Here is a 21267-nt window from a genome sequence, read left to right as displayed (position 1 = left end):
TCCCTGCTGGTCGTCCCAACTCAGGCTGCCACTTGTCCGCTCTTCTGTCTGACTGCCCCTTGAGAAGATTTTAGGAGGATTTTTCCTTTCCTCAATAAATCCCATGGTCCCAAGTCACAGCCAGATCACAGGCCATTCTCAACACAACAGCCCGTGTGGTCTTTGAAACGTTAAGTGAAATCTTGAGTCTCCTTTTGTCAAAACCCTGCAAGGGCCCCCACTTCACCCAGAGGAAAAGCCAAAGTCCTTACAGTGGCCCATGAGGCCCAGACCATCTGGACTCTTGCTCCTCTGACCCCGTGCCTGGCTGTCCTCTCGCTCTGTTCCAGCCACACTGGCCTCCCTGACGTTCCTCAAGCTTGCCCAGCACTCTCCTGCCTTTCATCCTTTGCCTGGTTGTTCCTTCTGCCTGGAAGAGTCTTCCTCCAAATCTGCACGGTTAACTTCCTCTCTTCTGTTCACACTTTACTCACATGTCACCTTCTCACTAAGGCCTTTCCTCATCACTCTATGCCGAATGGGAACCCTGGGCTTCCCTGGTGGCGCAGTGGTTGAGAGTCCGCCTGCCGATGCAGGGGACATGGGTTCGTGCCCCGGTCCGGGAAGATCCCACACGCCGCGGAGCGGCTGGGCCCGTGAGCCACGGCCGCTGGGCCTGCGCGTCCAGAGCCTGTGCTCCGCAACGGGAGAGGCCACAACAGTGAGAGGCCCGCGTAACGCAAAAAAAAAAAAAAGGAACCCAGTGGTTCCCCTTACCCTCCCCCCCCCCCCCCATAGCCTAGATCATCTTCTAGCTTTCAATACTATTTATTTATTTATTCTGTTTATTGTTTGTCTATTTTGTTGACTGATATATCTGAAGCACTTTGTAAGTACTCAATAAATACTCACTGAACAAATTTTAAAAAGTCACACTACCCAGTTCAGCTTTGTCATTGTGCAGAGAGCACTACTGACACCCAGAGAAGATAATTTGCTGAAGGGCACATAGCCAGTGAGTTTTGTTCTACACTGTCTTTTCTCTGAGATGCTGTCACAAGCCAAGCTCCCATGCAGCACAGATATTGGTTTGGGTGTTTACCTTTAGAGTATTTACAGTAACCCTGATTTTTTTAGACGAGTTAGGTGGATACCTTTGGTCTGTGGAAAAAGGCTCGCCATTGTGGGGTCCTTGGTTTAGCTTCTGCCCTGCTCCTACAAGCCCTAAACTTATGCTCAGTCCCCTCTCCTTGGCTGTGTCCTTGACCTTGCTAAGCCTCAGTTTCTTTATCTGCAAAATGGGAATAACAGCAGAAGTGACTTCATAAGGTTGCATAAGGATTTATTCCTTCTAGCAAGTATTTATTGAGCACCTACTATATGCCAGCCACAAGGCAGAGAAAATCCTTTCCCTTATGGAGCTTATGTTCTATGAACCAAGTGAAAAGTGCCCTGAAAGGGCTCAGTACAATGCCCCGTGTGAAGGAAGTGCTCAAGAAATTTTAGCTATTGTTATTAAAATTATTGGCTCAGTTCTTTCATCAGTCAACACCAATTCCTTCTCTAACAGGGGCTTTCTCTTCATTGGATGTGACTTGTAGAATATTAAAGCGACTTTAAGTGCAGTGCAGGAATTCCCTGGTGGTCTAGTGGTTAGGACTCTGCGCTTTCACTGCCGAGGGTGTGGGTTCGATCCCTGGTTGGGGAAGTAAGATCCCGCAAGCCGCATGGTGCAACCGAAAAGAAAAAAAAAAAAAAAAAGTCCAGTGCAAAATGCAAGTTGACCCCATGTTGAGAATTTGGCTCACTGGGTGACCACCAGGCAGGCTTAGCTAACTGTGCCCTACCCTGTCCACAAAGATAAAAGAGCATCTTACTCCTCCAGGGCCAACTCTGAAGCTTCTGTAGTTGCAGAGATAAGAATACCAGCTAATACCAGTATAGCATTTTGCATCTGCTGGCCACAGGGCTAAGCACTTTACAAATATTAAGTCACGTATTTATCACAGTGCCCCTATGAGACTGGTGCTATCATCATCTCCATTTTACAAATGAGCAAACTGAGGCTCAGAAGGGAAAGTAACTCATTTAAGGTGATGCACCAAGTAAGTGGCAAACCTAAGCTTCAAACTCAGGCAGTGAGGCTCAGTATCCATGCCCTTTCGAGGTGTTTTTTTTTTTTTTTTTTTTTTTTGGCTGCGCCGCACGGCATGTGGGATCTTAGTTCCCCGACTAGGGATTGAACCCGCGGCCCCTGCATTGGAAGCGTGGGGTCTTAACCACTGGACCGCCAGGAAGTCCCCCTTTTTTTTTTTTTTTTTGTCAGTGTCCATGCTCTTAACTATGACAGTGAACCCTCTGTCTTCTTTGAAGGACTCACCTCTCTAATACCCACTTTGAGGCAACCCCTCCACCCCGAGGTGAAAGCAAACAGACATGGTACATACATACCATCAGGAAGTTTGTGAGCGAGGGGAAGGACGTCAGGACCTGCAACAGATTTCCACTGCACGAGAAGCCATCTCCCACGTAGCCTACCTTGCAGGTGCAGTTCACATCTGGAAGGCAGGAGCACACGGGGGCCTGCCCTCAGTGAGGCAGGGGCCTGGGCTGCCCCATCTCACCCTGGGAGGTCGGCTGGCCAGGCTGAGGATTGCTCAGCAGCTGCATGCCCTGGAATCTAAAGTGGGGTGTGGGCCGTTACCTTTCATCCGGTAGCAGAAGACATCCCACATTTCGCTCTTGTTGTTTCTTGTTCCGTAGTCCACTATCCCAATGATACCAGAGCCACAGTTCTGGGAGGAGTAGGATGTGGGGTAGGCTACTCGCCCACTGTCCAGCCAGCCTGCTGAGCAGAGGTGGTACTTGGCCTGTAGGGACACAGATGTGGCCATGGGTCAGCTGTGATTTCATATTTGTTGTGGAGTTCTTTGGGTAACGTCTGACTCCCCCATCAGACTGAAAACTCCATGGAGTTCGGAATTATGGCTCATTTTGCCTATTGTACCCCTGTGCCTGGAACACAGTACGTGTTCATTAAATTTTTGTTGATTGAGCCATTGGATGGATGAAAGTGGTGCCTTCTCTTTCCTGTAGGTGCCCGGGTCCTTCACACTCATTTTTCTTCCCTCTGCTCTCGAGAAAGGATTTGCAATCAGCTATTTTTTCCCTGGGTACAAATTCTTCTGCTTATGGATTGATAGAACTGTAACCGATCATCAGTCGTCATCCTCACCATCATCACCATCACCATTACTGTAACACTTATTGAGAGCTTATTCTGGGCCAGGTTCTGTTGCAAGGGCTTTTCATGTGTCAACACCTTTAACACTTATATCAACCCTCTGAGATAGAAACTTAAAAAAACCTCTATCATATAATTGAGAAAATAGAGGCAAAAAGGGTTAAGTAACTTGCTCAAAGTCATACAGCCAGCAAGTAGCGGAGTTGAGATTCACACCCATGCAGTCTACTCCAGAGCTCTTAATCTTAAAAACTGAGTTCCTACTGTGTGCCAGTCACTGTGCCATATTACCTTCAGTCCTTATAAAAACATGCCCGGTGGGACAGAGGTTTCAATGGCTTGATCAAGGCCATACAACCAGCAAGCAGCAGAAACAAGAAATTCTGACCCTCCAAGATGCTGGGTCCTGGCATTAAAGGCTTTGCTCCTTGGTAAAGAAACGTCAGGTCTGAGGATTTGGTAGTGATGGAGGTTGGAGGGCAGTAACATCATCCTGAGGGACAGTGGTCTCCTCTACTCCCAGTGAGCAGTCACTGGCAGGTCACTCAAAGTCGCTGACCTTTCCTAATTGGCTTCTGGTTTTAGAGGCTAAGAGAGTAGCCCTGACCAGAGCTCCATTTCCTCCCTGGCTGTGGCTGAGAGCTGGGGCACTTCCCATGTACTCCCTTCGCAGCCCCTCCAGACACAGAGAGCCCCGGCTATTCCAGAAAACTCAGCTGTTTTGTGGGTTCAGGGAGATCCTAGGCTTGTGGTTAACTGATCTCTTTCTGGTTTCCATCTATGAGGTACACACTCCCAGTCTGTGCCTCTGCCTTGGTGGTTGAATGTCATGATCGAGAGCAGACTTTTGGAGTCAGGCGTACATGGAATGCTGGATCTGCCACTTCTTGGTTGGGTGACATTGGGCACATTACCTTTCAGAGCCTCAGTTGCGCTCTCCGTAAAAAGATAGGAATACCTACCTCCAGGGATGTTGTAAGAATGGGCAGTAATGTCAGGGAAGCACCCCACACTGTGCCTGACACATGGTAGACTCCCAGTGGACATGACAAATCGTTATTGCTCCCTGAACTCCCTGCTCCAGGAAGACAACAGCCTGATCCTCCCCTGTGTCAAGAGGAAGCTGCACCTCCTCCCCTGAAGACCCTGCCTGCACAGTGCCCGCCAACTGGGCCCCACCTTCTGGGCGTAGGAGAGCTGGTTGTAGGTTGCCATGGTTGCAGCTTCCTTGGTACAGGCCTCTCTGGCTTTGTCAAAGGTCAGCTTGTACTGGCCCAGCGGGGAGCGTAGATGGAACACTCCAGCGGTGGTATCTAGAAGGGGCAGGAGAGGAATCGTCCAGGCCAGCCCCCCTGGCTGGCAGTGCTTTCATCAGAGATTTTCAAAGTGGAAGGCTGACCGTATCCCAGGGTTTCTTGGGATGCCACTCCCCTTTGAGATGTCATTTAAAATACTTATTTCTTTTCTAACTATGAAAGTAGCACGTGTCTGGTAGAAATCTGCACCGTACGGAAAAGAAAAGAGATGAACAAAAATCACCTACAGTCCCGCTCTCTGGAAATAATCATTACTCCATGGCTAACATTCTGATGTACTCCGTACAGAATTTTTATTTTTGTAACTTTTAATTTTGATGTAATTTCACCCTTCCAGTCTTTCCCCCTGTTCGTTTACGTGTCATATATACCGCAAGTGTGGCAGTATGCTGCATATTTAGTTTTTAGAAATCTTTCTTATAACGCGAAATCACGATTATTTCCCAATATTATAAATTTTCTCTGGCAACATAATTTCCCCTTGACACTTTCAGTTGAACACTTTTTGTGAACTTCACAGCCATGAAAAAAAAAATACATTAAAATGAGTTTCTGCCAAGGACCCCATGTGTTTTCTGATTGCCACTATGCCTTTACAAAAGTTTTCTAGCCATTTCCCCCTACGATACTAGAAGATTTTAATCCTTTTTAAATAGTTGGTGTCTTCTTTTTAACCAGTTAACGCAGAGACCAATGCATGTGACTTCAAGAAACAAGTCAAATTTTTATATTGTCAAGTTCTTTATCAAATGCCACTAAAAGGGTACTTTCTACCCCCAAAAGAGCGAAGTTTAAGATTTTTTTCTTTCTTTCTTTCTTTCTTTTTTTTTTTTGGCTGCCCGGCTTGTGGGATCTTAGTTCCCTGACCAGGGATCGAACCTGTGCCCCCTGCAGTGGAAGTGTGGGGTCCTAACCATTGGACCACCAGGGAATTCCCAAGATTTTCCTCTTTGACCGCAGCCAATATAGTATATTCGTCCACAGGCCATATAATCTTGTCAGCCACACCTGAAATATAAACACTTACCAATATAACAGCTTGGGGAAAGACAGAAAGGTGTTTAGCCTTGTCTCCTTCCCAAGTCAACACGATTCTTTTTTAAAAAATAATTAATTAAGTACTTTTTGGCTGCGCCGGGTCTTTGTTGCTGTGCACAGCCTTCCCTAGTTGCAGCGAGCGGGGGCTGCTCTTTGCTGCAGTGCGCAGGCTTCCCTTGTTGCAGGACACGGGCTCTAGGCATGCGGGCTTCAGTAGTTGCAGCACGTGGGCTCAGTAGTTGTGGCATGTGGGCTCAGTAGTTGCAGCACACGGGCTCTAGGGTGTGTGGGCTTCAGTCGTTGTGACACATGGGCTCAGTAGTTGTGGGTCGTGGGCTCAGTAGTTACGGCACGTGGGCTCAGTAGTTGCAGCACGTGGGCTCAGTAGTTGTGGCATGTGGGCTGAGTAGTTGCAGCACACGGGCTCTAGGGTGTGTGGGCTTCAGTCGTTGTGACACATGGGCTCAGTAGTTGTGGGTCGTGGGCTCAGTAGTTACGGCACGTGGGCTCAGTAGTTGCAGCGTGTGGGCTCTAGGGTGCGTGGGCTTCAGTAGTTGTGGTGCACGGGCTCAGTAGTTGTGGCTAGCGGGCTCTAGAGCACAGGCTCAGTAGTTGGGGCACATGGGCTTAGTTGCTATGTGGCATGTGGGATCTTCCCCGGACCAGGGCTCGAACCCGTGTCCCCTGCACTGGCAGGCGGATTCTTAAGCACTGCGCCACCAGGGAAGTCCCCACAATTCTTAATAGTGCCCTTGAGTGGATATAACAGTATATTTGATCATCCTTTACTGTTAGATATTTGTTATTTCTAATTTTTTGTGATGTTAGGTAATGCTGGGATGGTATGTTTCCCGTTATTCAATTCTTAGATTATTTCAATAGGATGTGTCCCTTGAAATGGCGCTACCAACTCTCAGCATGAATTATCATGAGGCTCTCTGCGCACATTGCCAAATTGGTTGCCACAGAGGCTGTGTGAGTTTGCCCTCCTCGGAACTGTGTGAGAGTAGGCACTTCCTCCTGAGTGTGGGATGCCTCTGTAGCCTGCCCACCAGGACAGCTGAGGCATTATCCCAATGCCGTCTCGTCTTCTTAAGGGTAACCACTCAGCTACAACAGAAGGTGGGTCCAATGATATTAAGTGACGCTCCGTCACTTAATATCACTACCATCACTGTCTCAGTATTCATAAAAAAGTAGAAGAGAAAAGCCCCCTGGAGAAGATGGGTGATGTTCCACGAACTGAATAGATTCAGTGAGTTGAGGGAACAGGCAGGACTGGCTGAATGAATCGCGCCCTCAAGAAAAAAGCCAAGCACCTCTTGACTCCACACTTCTCCTGGCAAATGACTCATGAATCAACATCCCTGGTCCCAACTGCTCATTCTTGACCCCATCCTAAATAACAACCGCCTACAGAATCTCCCTGCTTTGAAGTCCCACCATCACCTTGAAATAGAACTTGGAAGATCCATCATCACCGTGAACATAGACTGTCCCCAGCAAAGCTTTCAAAATTCTTGGGCCCCCTACTCCCAGACTGCTTTAACACCACCACTGGGTTGGTCTCTCGAGATGGAAACCTTACATTATGGTCGACCCTTTCCTTTTCTTCACTCTCCATGTCCACGGTGTGCCCTTTTCTCCCTCATCTCACTCCTCTTCCCAGAAGAGACCCTGTTACCTTGGGGTCATAGCCTTGATATTATGCTGCCCCTCCCGCCATTGCCTCGTCCTTCCCAGCTGACCCCGGATAGCTGTCTGCTGTCCATGAGTCCTCCCAGCAGAAATGTCTTGCCAGCTCTTCTGTGCATAGCTCAACTCCAGCATCTTTCAAGCCTCTACTGTAGCCCCAGGCCTCTATTCAGCTCCCTGGGATTCCCTCTCTCATCCCACCCAGAGCTCCTTCCCTTCTCTATTCTTTAAAAAAAAAAAAAATTATTGCGGTAAAATACACATGACATAAAATTCGCCCTTTTGACCACTTTAAGTGTACAATTCCGTGGCATTAAGTACATTTACATGTGCAACCATCACCACTATCCATTTCTAGAATGCTTCCATCATCCCAAACAGAAACTCTGTGCCCATTAAAGAATGACCCCCTCTCCCCACCCTTCAGTAACCTCTATCCTTCCTTCTGTCTCTCTGAATTTGCCTATTATAGGTACCTTCTGTCTGTGGAAGAGTACAATGTTTGTCCTTTTGTGTCTGGCTTATTTCACGTAGCATGTTTTCAAGGTTCATTCACGCTGTAGCATGTACAGAATTTCATTCCTTTTATAGGGTGAGTAATTTCCCACTGTATACTGCATTTTATCTAACCGTCCATATGTTGAACATTTCAGCTGTTTCTGCCTTTTGGCTGTTGTGAATGCTGCTGCTGTGAACATGGGTGTACAAATATCTGCTTGAGTCCCTGCTTCCAATTTTCCTCTAACCAGCTTGCTCTCTCCCTTCAGTTGCACCATCAGCATGAGATAAATTGCTATCTCCTGTCTTATGACCTTTCTTCCCCCGGTCTTATTGATTAAAAAATGTCCTCAGTTCCATTGGGAATCTCCTTGCAAGAAGAGACAGTGTCATATATTTGCCATATCTCCTATGTATTTCTCCTGCTTATATTTCCTCCATTTCATCCCCAAAATGGACTTGAGGTGTCTTAGGACTTGATGCGTGACAGGGACTGAATGTCTGTGTCCCCAACAAATTTGTATGTTGAAATCCAAACCCTCGACGTGCTTGATGTAAGCCTCCACTGGGTCCTGGGCAATGCATGGGCTGTTTGGTCCCAGTTTTTTTTTTTTAAGATTTTTTTTTCCTGATGTGGACCACTTTTGAAGTCTTTATTGAATTTGTTACAATATTTCTTCTGCTTTACGTTTTGGTTTTTTGGCCTTGAGGCATGTGGGATCCTAGCTCCCCTACCAGGGATCGAACCCGCACCCCTGCACTGGAAGGCGAAGTCCCAACCACTGGACCACTAGGGAAGTCCCTGACCCCAGTTTTTTAATACTTTTTCCTTTTGCTCTTGCAGAGATCCCTTCCCCATGCCTGAAGACCAGGTGCTTTGGGCCACACTGACCTTGGAAATGGAGGTCAGCACAGTCGGCGTCGGCATGGCACTGCCCATTGTCCTGCAGGCAGCGGTCGATGGGCAGCTGCTCCAGTTCACAGTCCAGCCCGTCTCCCACGTAATGACGTTTACATTCACACTTGTGCTTGCCCTGGGGGGGAGAGTGGGAAAGATGAAAACGGCCCTTCTCTGGGCCCCCAGAACCCCATGTGCTCCGCGGGCCACCATCCAGCACAGGAGATGCTCAGAAGGGTAAGAAACATGCCTGTCCTGTCCGGTGGGGACTGAGTTACTGCTCCATCTTGCGTTTGCAGAGGCTCAGGATGGAATGTCCTCCTTTACATCTCAGCTCAGATGTCGCTTCCCTGACTCCCGGTCCCTTTTTATCACACTGTCCTGACTCTTGTTCCTCCTGACTCTTGGCCCTCTCCGAAGGTATCCTGTACACTCATTTCTGTACTGAAGATGGCCCCTCCCCCTACTCGTGTATAAGCTTTAGATTGCTACATCCTTGGCAGCTACAAGAGCACGAAGTAGGTGCTTGATGACCATTTGTTGAGTCAATGAATGATCCCATTTAATGTCCACAACAATCCTGTGAGGTTCGCAGTATTATGAGGCCCACTTTGTGAATGAGGAAACTGAGGCTCAGAGAGGTTAAGCAGCCAGCCCCAGACCACACAGCGTGTCAGGCCAGGAACAAAGACTCAAAGGCTGCCTGACTCTGAGTTCATGTTTATAACTATAGTATAATCGACATCATCTCCCACCATCTTTCCTTCCCACCAGAGAAATGGGGCAACAGGGCACTGATTCCATTCGAGAAAGAGCTGAGTGAGTGCCCAAACTGCACTTTTCCTGCCACCTCTTACCAACTTTTTTGGTTTTAATTAATTTTTATTTGGAATAATTTTAGATTTCGAGAAAAGTTGCAGAGAGAGAGTCTCCTTATATTCTCCACTCAGTTTCTCCTAACGTTAACACCTTCCAAAACCATAGTTCATTGGCAAAACTAAAACGCTAGTGTTGGTGTATTATGATTAACTAAACAATACACGTTATGTGGGCTTCACCAGTTTCTCCAGTAAGGTCCTTTTTCTGCATAGGGTGCCGCTTTGTATTCAGCCCGCCGACTTAACAAGAAATAGACTCAGGTGGGAAGAAGGCTGAGGAAGAGGCCAATGGCAACCCGAGTGGAGAAGCACGGCTGAACGAGGCACAAGGGCTCCCCACCCCCCATTACCCCGGGGAGGCGAGACTCACCGGGCCGGTCATCTGGCACGTGGCATGCTCGTGACACCCGCCATTGAGGCCGTCCGCACAGGGGTCTATCTCCGTGCAGCTGTGGCCATCCCCCTGGTAGCCCTTCTGACAGCTGCAGGAGACCTTCGTGCCCTTCTGGGAGCACTTGGCGACCTTTGCACACCCCCCGTTGTTCTGTTTGCAGAAATCCACAACTGCAAGAGCAGAGGACAAGGGCTCAATGAACCACGCTCCGTGTAACACGGGCTTCAGATCGAGGTGTGGGTCACCCCAGGACCAGTGGCGCTGGGCGAGACAGTGGGCCCCAACATTTCAGTGCCTTCTCTCCCTGTGCCCGGTGGCCTCTGTGCTGCATTTGCCAACACTAGTGTCCTGTGGCGAATACCCTCATAGGCCAGGCCTGGTGACATCTGTCTACCTCTGCCCTTTTTTTTAAATCACATACTTTATTTTGGTAGTAGTTTTCTAATGAGTTTGGGTTTTTAGTGTTAGGACATAGGTGTGTGTGTGTGTGTGTGTGTGTGTGTGTAACAAATGGAAACTCAGCGAGCTTAACTGACCTGACAAAGGCAAACCAGCTACAACGTGGAGGGGCTGGGATTTAAACCCAGGTTGGTTTGACTCCAAAGCCCGCGCTTTCCCCACTGTTTTGTGTGCCCCTTAACCTTTGTTTTCTTAATCCCCCAAATTTCAACCTAATAGTAGATTAGCTCCAGCCTCAGGAGTAGCTGGGAAGCGCTCTGATTTCCCTCGTCTGACTTTCTGGCTAGAGTGGTGGCAGCCACTTGAGACCCTGACAGCATGAACATGAGGACAAAAGGCCTCAGCCTAAGGCTGGCAGAGCAGAAAGACAGAACCTGGGTCTTTGCTGCCACTGCGGACGCGGAGCTACTTCTAGACTGCCTCGTAGCAGATCACAAAACAACAGGCAGAGCAAGATCTCAGTTCTGTAAACAAGGTATATATCTCTATATGAATATCTACTCACGAGAACAGTTAGAAAGTATGTGTGCCCAGGACTAGTAGCTTTCCCCCAGCACCTACTGTCTTCTTTTTCTATAGTAGTAGATTTTCAGCTGGGCTTCATGGTTGCCCAACTGAAGACTACATTTCCCAGGCTCCCCTGTCCTAGGTGTGACAGATGATGAGGTTCCAGCCAACAGGATAGAAGCAGACAGGATTTTAGCATCTTCTAGGTGTGTCCTTAAAGGGAGGAGGTTTGCCTCCTTCCTCTCCCTCTCTATCCTGCTGCCTGGGCTGTGCTTTGGTAGTGACCATCTCAGGCCAGGCAAGTGAACGATGGCAGAGCAACAAGATAGAAGGAGTCTGGGCCTCCAGATGACCTTTCAGAGTGAAACCCTATGTTAGCCCTGGATGCCGCTATGCAAATTGCTATAAGAGATAAAAATAAACATTTAAACATCTGCCTTGTTTGTGCCACTGTTCATTTGGGTCTCTGTGTGGCTGAACCTATATTGTAACTACTAGAGACAGAGACATTTCAGTGTTCAAAGTGGTTCTCACCGAGTGGTGAGAGCATGTGTAGGTTTCACTGTTGTTTTTAAAATACTGTAGTAGAGTTTCTGAATTTTTTGAAGTAAGACTGGATTATCTGTAAAGTCACAAAAATACCATAAAACAAAGTGCATCACAGTTGGCAAAGCAGTTTCAAAGTCATGACCTGGGAAGTGGGCTGGTCAGGCATGAGCAAACCCATCGAGGAAAACTGAGTCGCAGAGAGGGTGGGTATTGCCGAAGCAGTCTGAGCAGGAAGCAGAAGGGCTGGGACGGAGCCCAGGCACCCCGACCAAGAGCCGCTCTGCTCCTAGCACCTCACTGCTATTCCACCCCATGCACGGATGGGACCTACCTGTACACGTTATTCCGTCCCCTTCATAATTCAGGTTACATTCACACGTGTTGTTCTCCTTACAGGTGGCATGAGCAGAGCAAGGAGGCATGCACACGAGGGGCAGAACTGCAAAGAAAGAGGTCACCATTCATTCCGCGCCATGATGTGAAGGGCTGGGACCCACCTAAGGCATCTTCCTGAGACCCCATCTGGCCTGCCACTGTGTTTCAAAAGTGGCCCCTTATGGCAGTCGGATGGGGTGATTTGCTAAGGTCCCTCCCAGCCTGGAGATTCTGAGATTCCGGAATCACTCCTTTGTATTATTAAGACATCACTTCTGAAATGTTATCCAGATTAAAATGCAAATATGTTACTGTTAGGGGCAACCAATGAACACTTTATACCTCAAAGTCCGCTAGCAAGGGTGAATTTAGCAGATTAGCTCTTTGGCCCTGAGGGCATGGGGTTCCAGAGGAGATGGTTAAATTGGAGGAGAAATTCCAAGGCCTTTGGGCACTGCAGAGCCTGGGAGAAGTCTGGGGCTTTGGTGGCTGGAAGGGGCTGCGGTATCAGGAGGCAGCATGAAGCCACGGGAGGAGGACGGGGGAGAGAAGAGGCGGAAGGACTGAAGCTAAGGGGACTCTGCTGGGTGGCTGGAGCTTCGGGTTACTGATGCCCATAGGAAGAGCTTGGTCTTGCCCTTCTGCCCCCAGGGAGGATGAAGTGACAGTGCTTTACATTGGAGAATTTAACCTTTGACCGGAACATGAGGCTTAGGCTTCAAGGGAGGCCTCAGAAAACTGACAGCTCAGTAAGGATCAGGGTCATGACAAGGATGACAATGACGGATGGTGATAATGGCAGCTACTGTTTCTGAGTGCCCCACATGCACCGGACACCCCAAAACCATGACCCCGACCCTCACAACAATCCTCCCCTGAAAGCCGTGCAACAGGCTCTCCTTTTTCGGACGAGCGCATCAAGCCTCGGAGAGGGTGACTTAGCTGAGGCCGTTTGTCTAATAAGCAGCTGAATCAGGGGTCAGATCCTGGACTCCAGGGAACAGCACGTTTTCTGTGAAACCCTTCACCTCTGTGTCTACACACATCTGGGCCTGGACCACGATCCCGAGGGACCCTTCCTGCCCAATCCTGTATACTTTGCTTGAGGTGGGTCCTTCCATGACTGACAGGACTGCATGCTGGTTTCATGCGTTTGAGTTAAATCTTGTCATCTAGTTTCCATCAAGTCACCGGATCTCCGGACCCTGGGGCCACACAGCCAAGTCATCTATTCCTCGTGGAAAAGGGACCCCTGCATTGTTGGGTTTTTCCGATGTCGCTTAGACCCCCACCCTCAGTTGGCCGCTCTCGGCAGGGTCTGCTGCAGCACAGGGCCGCCGGCAGGTGGCCGCCCCCAGGACAGACCTGTCTGAGTGTCACAGAAGCGGCCCGTCCACCCCGTTTCACAGACGCACTGCCCAGAGCCCGTGATCCCGTCGTTGCACTGTCCATGGTCCGAGCAGCCACAGGCTGTAGAGCAAGTTGGAGTGTGATCAGTCCGCAGAGATCGGGGATTGAAATCCAATCAACCAAGCCCACTGACCACGTGTTGGCTGTGCTGTTGGTTTGGAAGGCACCGTGTTCATCCACATTCATTCACTCATTCATTTATATCATTCATTCATTCAGACTTTCAAAAACTAACCTATTCAGTGGCTATCATGAGGCAGACACTACCAGGCAATGAAGTTACAGCAGAAAACCCAAGACATAAGGTCGCTGTTCTCAGGGAGCTTACAGTCTAGCAGTACCTGGTTATTGAACACGTAATTATAAATACGGTGATTGTTGTGAACACAGAAGTAGAGGGTATCATGGGGTATGTAACTGAACAGTAGGGGGAGGGAACATCATCTGGGCCTCCTAACAGAGAGATGGACTGAACGGTCAAACCTTCAAGAAATATACCAATCCTGCTTCTTACCACCTCCAGCAGCGGCACTCTAGCCCACGGCACCACCGGCTCTCACCCAGAATGCGGCGTTAGCCTCCCCAAAGCTGGCCCTGCTTCTGCTCGTGCGCTCCCATGGTGCACTCTCCACGGGGCAGCTGGGGTGGTCCTTTCCAATCTGTTCAGGACAACCCCCCCGCCCCCCATTCACAATCCTTTACTGGCCGCCATCACACTTAGATTAGACGCTGAAGACCTGTCTCTGGGCAAGAAGCTCCTATGTTATCTGGCCCCTGGCGACCTTCAGATTCCTTCTACTCCCTTTCTCCCTCTTCTTTGCCCACTCTGCTGAGCCACCTTGGCCGCTCTGCTGTTCCTTGCATGCCGAGCCCACGCCTGCCTCAGGGCCTTTGCACTTGCTTGTCTCTCTTCCAGGAAAGCCATTCCTCTAGCCTGCACTGCCCATCAGAGCAGCCGCTCATCACACGTGGCTATCTAAATGTAAACTAATTAAAAAACCCCAAACTCAGTTCCTTAGTCACAGGTTTTGAGTACTCAACATCCACATGTGGCTAGCGGCTAACATTCCTCGTGGCGGAGTTACAGAGCACTTCCATCATCACTGAAATTTGACCGGACAGAGCTGCTATTGACAGTCCCACTCCCGGCCCCCTCACCTCTGTTAGGTCTCTACTCAAATATTTCACGAGATGTCTTCTGGACCAGTGCCTCCTTTCTATCTCGATTCCCTTCATCTGCTTCATCTTCTTTATGCCTTTATATCTATTTTTGTTTCTGTCATCTTTGTCTGTTTCCTCCCTTTGAATGTACACTCCTTGAAAGCTGGGATTTTGAAAGCTAAGTTCTACAACTTAGAACCATTCCTGGCTTTTGATCAAGTCGCTAAAGCCTCTTTGTGCCTCAGCTTCTTAATCTGCTAAGTGGGGATAATAAAGAGTACCCACCTCAAAGGCTTGCTGTGAGGATTAGATGGCACAACATACCTGCCTGGCACACAGTAGGCACTCCACACACATTAGCTGTCAACATTAGTAAGGAGTCAGCACATAAGTGATAGTTGAATGACTGAATGAGTGTTGGTCGGCCACAGCTTGCCTTGGTGGCTGCAGGGGATGTGAGTTTCACTTCTAGAGAGGAGGCTCTTTCAGTGGATGGAAATTGGGAATATATCCAAGGAGGAAAAAAGCATGTGAGGGCAGATGGGAGGTGGGTGGCCGGGAAAGAGCGGAAGGATGCTTCCAGCTCCGGTGGATGGTGTGCATCGGGGCGGGGAGCATCCAGCCAAATGACAGGCAGAAGCTCAGGGGAGTAGGTGCCACATACGCTGACAGTCAGGCCCGAATCTCCCCGGCCAGCACAGCTCACACGCTGTCCCGTTGAAGCCGGTGTTGCATTTACACTGTCCCGCGGGTGAGTACTGATCGAGGCAGACACCCCGGTTGTTACAGGGGGTATCTGGTCCTCCAGGGCAGGCTGGAAGAGATGAAACAGCAGTGACTCAACAGCCTCCCCAGACCCAGAGCAGCTCAGTGCCTTTGTGAACATGCTGCTAACCCGTCCTCAGCTGTGGGTTCTGTCCGCCGTGGCCCCAGGGACATATCCACATAGTGTCACTGGATGTTTAGAGCAAGCCACTGGCCTATGGCTTAAATATGTCTGATGGGGGGGCTTCCCTGGTGGCGCAGTGGTTGAGAGTCTGCCTGCCGATGCAGGGCACGCGGGTTCGTGCCCCGGTCCGGGAAGATCCCACACGCCGCGGAGCGGCTGGGCCCGTGAGCCATGGCCACTGGGCCTGCGCGTCCGGAGCCTGTGCTCCGCAACGGGAGAGGCCACAACAGCTAGAGGCCCGCGTACCGCAAAAAAAAAAATCTATCTATCTATCTATCTATCTATCTATCTATCTATCTATCTATATCTGATAGGACTGGCAGAGCAATATACTGAACTGTGCACTGTATTTGGGGGTCAGGAGACCTAGATTTGTGTTGATCTGGGCTGAATAATGAACTTGCTCTGAGCTTCGGTTCTCTTAGCTCCAGAGGAGGAGGGGGAGGGTGATGACAGAGTGCTCACTCTGAGGATCAGATGAGACACTGTAACCAAGAGCATTTGAAAATATAAAGCACTGAACAAATATAAGGGACGACACTGACTTTTATCAATGGTCTGTGCTTTAGTGATGGAGAGTGGAGTGGAGGCTGAGTGATTGCTTGGACCCCCAGCCCAGAATTTTCTCAACTGGACCATGATGAATGGAGTATGCATGGCACTTAAAACCATGCCTCTGGAGACATACTGTGGGACCTTAAACGTGCTTTTTATCCAATTTGTGCCTTCGTTTCGTCATCTGAAAAATGGGGATGACAATGGAACCTACTTCTTAGGGGTTGCTGCGAGGTTCAGATGTTCCCATACATGGGAAGTGGCACTCAATAAATGTGCTCACTTAAATCAATGCATGGTGGATGGGAAGTTCTATGGCATTTGTTATGCTTTTGCTGCTGTGTTATTGGCTAGAAGTCGTATCTAGACAAAGGGGTTTCAGGAGCCCTTTCCTGAAAGGGTGAGGTGAGGGAGGGAGGGCGATGTTACACATAACAGGGGAGATTTCAGGAAATAATGGCCCATTCATATCACATTGGTATAGCAACCTGCCAAGGTAGATGTCTTTAGACGCATTTAAACTAGCATGCTTATCAGTATCGTAGACTGGTGTCAGAAATTAAATACGGTATTTCTAACACCATGGGAAATGTCTTATGCTATAACATCAAGCAGAAAAGCATGACACGTGATTTACAATCTATGCACAGTAGAATCTCAACTCTGTAAAAACCAAATATGACAAGAAAAAAAAAAAAAAGGAGAAGGAAAGCTGCACAGCTCTTCAGAATAATTGCTTTTGGATCTTTTCTTAGCAGAATCATTAAGAGTGATATACTCCCCTGCTCCCCATGCCCCACCACCCCCCCCGGCCCCCCATACAGTACTTTCAAATGCTCCACAGTGACTGTACAATCATTTCAGAATTGCGAGGCAGTAAGAGGCTCCCTTACCCTGACAGTCTGGCCAGAAGTAGCCCTTGCAGCACTTGGGGAGCTGTATCACCAGGGTGCACTGCTGCTTGCAGCCTTCCAGGTTCCTCCTGAAGGGCAAGTCGTACAGACACTTCCGCTTCTCGCCCTAAAGGAAGAGATTGAACCATCCCTCCACCTTCCATCCCCTTGGGCTCTTGGGCTCTAGTCCGCCCCCAGTGGGGAATCCCGGGTACTGCCCAAGTAGAAAATGGGACTCAACGGTCATGAGCCCTGTACAGGGAATTCTCTTCGTAGGGGTGTAGAGAGACAAATGAATAGGGGAGGAGGCAGAGGTGGAGTCCATGGAAAGAAGATTTCTCCCCATCTTAACCCTTAGAGCTGTTTGCAAAAGGTGTGGTTGCCTGAGAAGGGAGTGGGAAAGAGGTGGCTTTCTATCAGGAGAGGGGTCTGTGGCCAGGCCCCAGGAACATCAGTAGAGAGGGTATGGGGTTACAGTTCATTTTGTAGGGGTGTTTCTGTTAGAGGGGTTACTGGTAGAGTAGAAAGAGCTTGGCTTTGGAGTAAGTACTAAAACTAATACTTAATGAGCACTTGCTATATGCCAGGCTCTGTACCCACATTTAAAAACTTACTTTTCCTAATAATCACACAGAACTGTTATTAGCTCCATTTTGCAGAGGCAAAAACATATAAAATGACTTGCCAGAGATTACCCACGAGAATTTGACCCCATAACTGTGGACCCCAAATTTCATTGGCTTAACCATTACTCTTACATTGCATGCTGGGCTCTAGTCCTAGCTTTGCTCCTTACTAGCTGTGTGGCCTCGGGCTTACTGCTTATCCTCTCTGAGGCTCATCTGTTGTAAGTGGAGGTAATATATTTTTCTATAGGTGTTATAATGGGGAATAGGGATAATGTCAAAATAAAGGGGCCAGCACAAAGCCAGGGACATGAACAGCAACCAACAAAATACAACTATTATTTTTATAATTATAATTATCTTTGCAACCCCTTCTAGGTCTGTAATCCCATGACTCTCCTAGACAGTTCTTAAAAGACGGATAGTGGGTTGACAGGCTGCCTGGGCTAAGAATGTTCATCTCTAATCCCATTGGCCTGATTGTTGAAAGTAAGACATAAACTAATTACACACAGTTATAACACACTTGCAGATGCACACACATGCATGCACACTCATAGCTACCAGGAGACTGGGGTCTGATAGAGAAACAAACCTATCACTCTCCAAACGTTATCACTGTGTTCATAATTACCTTTGGTTTAGTCCACCTGGGGCAGCTGGGAGTATGAACACAGCTCCCACAGTTCCCCTAGTACACAAGAAAAGAAACACTTAAAAATCCAGAATATTGGGAAACACAAGGAATGCCCCAGGTTAATGCCTTGATTATGTGACTAAGAACTTAATTAATCTTAAGATTCTGGCTATGATCAAGAATATAAAAGCAAACACTCTGTAACTTTGCCATAGAGAATTCTGAAGGTATGTCGTGGACCTCAGTTCCTTAGTCTAGTTCTTTGAGGTAAAAATTCCCTGTTAGATGGAGGTGGACCAGGGCGGGGTCATACAGGCACACGGTATAGCAGCAGTGGGAAATGTGGATGCAGGTGTCAGTTCCATTATAAATCAGCTGTAATTATTCTAGCTAATCACATTCTTTGATCCTTAGTCTTCTGATCTATAAAACAGGGATAATAATTCTTGCTGCTATTTGATTTTCAGGGGATTGATTGGTGAGGAAAAACGATTAACTGAAAAAAATGTCTGTATATATACTTTGAAAGTGAAGAAATTAACAACTGGTTTTTCATCTCCTACTCTGGCTTACTGTTATACTAGTAATTTGGGATATTTATTGAATGCCTCCAAGTTGCCCGGTACAGAAATCAACTGGTGACAGACTTTGCCATGTAAGTCACTTCACCTCTTTGAGACTCAATTTACAAGTTTGCATAATAGAGTAGATGATAACTGCTTCTATTATTGGATAGGGGTAAGATGAGCATTGAGCCAAACAGTAGGCTCAAAGGTCGATAAATGGCACTGGATGGATGAATGTGTGTGACATGTACACGCGCCTCATACAGTGCAGGACCCGGGACGGAAGTTCAATCAGTGTTAATGAATGAGCAAATGAATGGAGGTATGGTGGCATGTATTAGATCGAACCATATGAAACTGCCACTTTTGTAGTCATACCCTGTCAAGTACGGCATTTCTCATGGTTTATTCTGGCAGAGGCTCAAAAAAATGCTTGTAGAACGGTTAAGTGAATGATTGAATGGGTGGGTGGGTTTGAAAATGACTGGTAGAACAGTGGCACACAGTTGGTTCCCAACAACTGTTTCCTTAATGGCAGGGGGATGAATGGATGGGTGTGTGGGTGGATAAATGAGCGCGGGCAAGGCTTGTGCAGGACTAAGTAGACGTTAATCTGAAAAGCACTGTCATGTGGCGCTCTGATCCCCTGGGTCCTGTGTTCACTGGGGACCAGCCCTCTGTGGCTTCACAGCAGGGTCCCACAACCCATGAGGGCTGTTCCTTGGCCCAAGGTTCCCTTACTACAGTAGTGTTTTTAGGACTGACCGAGACATCGAAAGTGGTAAAAGTGTCACAGCGGCCCCCCAGGGTGGGGTCGATCAGTAGACAGTCAATGCCGTAGGCCACGCCCAGGTCAAATAAGAGCTCCCGCTGCACAATTCTGCACATTTGGCCGTTCAGGAAGAGCTCGCCCTGTGACACAGGGAGAGAGAGCAGGGGAACAGTCAACAATCCTCAGACTTCTCCTCTTCCCAGGCCATGGAATGTGGCCAGCACCTGCCAGAGTCAGAAAGAACTGATATGTATCGACGGCCAACATCTTTATCCCAGACACGTAGTACGTATTACATCCGAGTACTGTCCTTCATGCTTTACCTGTGCAAATGCTTTCAATCCTCACAACATCCCGAGGATGTGGCTACTCTTGCTGGTATTCGCGTTCATGGATGAAGAAACTGAGGCAGTGAGTGGTTAGATAACTCGCGAAGGTGACGCAGTCAGTGAGTGGTGGTGCAGGCATTCACGCCCAGGCTGGCAGCCTCAGCCCACACTCCTGGCCACTCGGCAACACTGCCTCTACCAAAGTAGAAACGCTGGCAGTGGGGGTAACAGGGTGGGGTAGAGATGGCCTGGCCGTGGCTCAGGATAAACCTGGTTGACATGGCCACTTTGCGTGCAGTTACCCAGTTTTCATATTTAGTGCCAGCACCTAGCAAAGCTACCGGTACAACTTCCTTTCCAAAATATACACTGATGGGCTTTACCCTTTTAACGATAATAACTTTTTCATGTATACTAGGCATTGTCTAAACTGTGCTCTAGATACATGATTTTGTTTAATGCTTGCAACAGTCCTCAGGCTTTCTTTCCTAAGGTCCACCCAGCTAGTAAATTGATGGATATATTTCCCTCCCAGGAAGCAAATGCTTTTAGAAAGTTCCATGAAAAGATAAAAGATAAATCTCTCTCTAGTGTTTGATGGGATGCACACTGTGTAACTCAGTGGAAAGAACGCTGGAAAACTGCAGTTGAATCCCCCCACTTCTACTTATTCACTGTGTGAACAAGTCCCTGAACTTCCCTGAGGTTTAATTGTTTTTACCAGGTAAACAGGATTAATGATTCCACTGCATAGGGTTGTTATAAAGTTCCAACTAAATAGTACTCTGGGGACTTCCCTGGTGGTCCAGTGGTAAAGAATCCGCCTTCCAATGCAGGGGACGCGGATTCCATCCCTGGTCAGGGAACTAAGATTCCACATGCCGTGGAGCAACTAAGCCCGTGTGCCACAACTATTGAGCTCGCTCGCCTCAACTAGAGAGCCTGCGTGCTGCAAACTACAGAGCCCATGCACTCTGGAACCCACGCACCACAACTAGAGAAGAGAAAACCCGCATGCCACAACTAGAGAGAAGCCTGTGCACCACAACTAAGAGCCCACGCGCCGCAACGAAAGATCCCGTGTGCTGCAACTAAGACCCGATGCGGCCAAAAAAATTAATAAATAAAAAATTAAAAAAAAATGGTACTCTGAGTACAAAGTGCCTGAAAGTTCTATGAGCACTCAGGATGAGCAGTGAACATTTCTCTTCTTCTTTGATACATGTCCAGTTTGGTCTATGGAGACAGTATAGTTGATCTCAAGAGAGTACGTACATTAGGACAACTTTCCAGAAGCTGGGATGTAAAGATGCTAAGACTCTTCATATTCGGTAACAAATTCAATGCAATTCCAATCCAATCACCAAAGGGATTCTGGCTTGTCAGGAGATGTAAACAGAATGTTGTCTGGGACTTCTCAGAAGGCTCCTTGAAGGTAATCAACTCAGCTTGGAGTTGCATCCCTTTTGCCCTTTCTCCTTTCTACTGCCTGGAAAGTGGACATGATGGCTGGAGCTCCAACAGTTATGTTGGACCTTG

The 21267-nt window shown here is 48.2% G+C and overlaps 1 protein-coding gene across 1 annotated transcript in view; it reads right to left on the bottom strand.

Annotated features, from left to right (window-relative positions):
- Window positions 1–21267, bottom strand: part of STAB2 (stabilin 2) — a 159833-nt gene that overhangs the window by 10481 nt on the left and 128085 nt on the right. Inside the window, exons 53-63 of the mRNA XM_007454272.1 lie at window positions 19393–19539; window positions 18059–18115; window positions 16799–16925; window positions 15066–15215; window positions 13196–13300; window positions 11787–11894; window positions 9917–10110; window positions 8663–8804; window positions 4403–4536; window positions 2684–2849; window positions 2431–2537 (exon numbers count right to left, since the gene is read on the bottom strand). Coding sequence (XP_007454334.1) covers window positions 2431–2537; window positions 2684–2849; window positions 4403–4536; window positions 8663–8804; window positions 9917–10110; window positions 11787–11894; window positions 13196–13300; window positions 15066–15215; window positions 16799–16925; window positions 18059–18115; window positions 19393–19539 — 1437 coding nt within the window. The remainder of the gene's footprint in view (window positions 1–2430; window positions 2538–2683; window positions 2850–4402; window positions 4537–8662; window positions 8805–9916; window positions 10111–11786; window positions 11895–13195; window positions 13301–15065; window positions 15216–16798; window positions 16926–18058; window positions 18116–19392; window positions 19540–21267) is intronic.

This window comes from Lipotes vexillifer, unplaced genomic scaffold (assembly GCF_000442215.2).
Source record: "Lipotes vexillifer unplaced genomic scaffold, Lipotes_vexillifer_v1.1 scaffold492, whole genome shotgun sequence".
Taxonomy (NCBI): Eukaryota; Metazoa; Chordata; class Mammalia; order Artiodactyla; family Lipotidae; genus Lipotes; species Lipotes vexillifer.
This window is presented reverse-complemented; position numbering and strand designations above follow the sequence as displayed.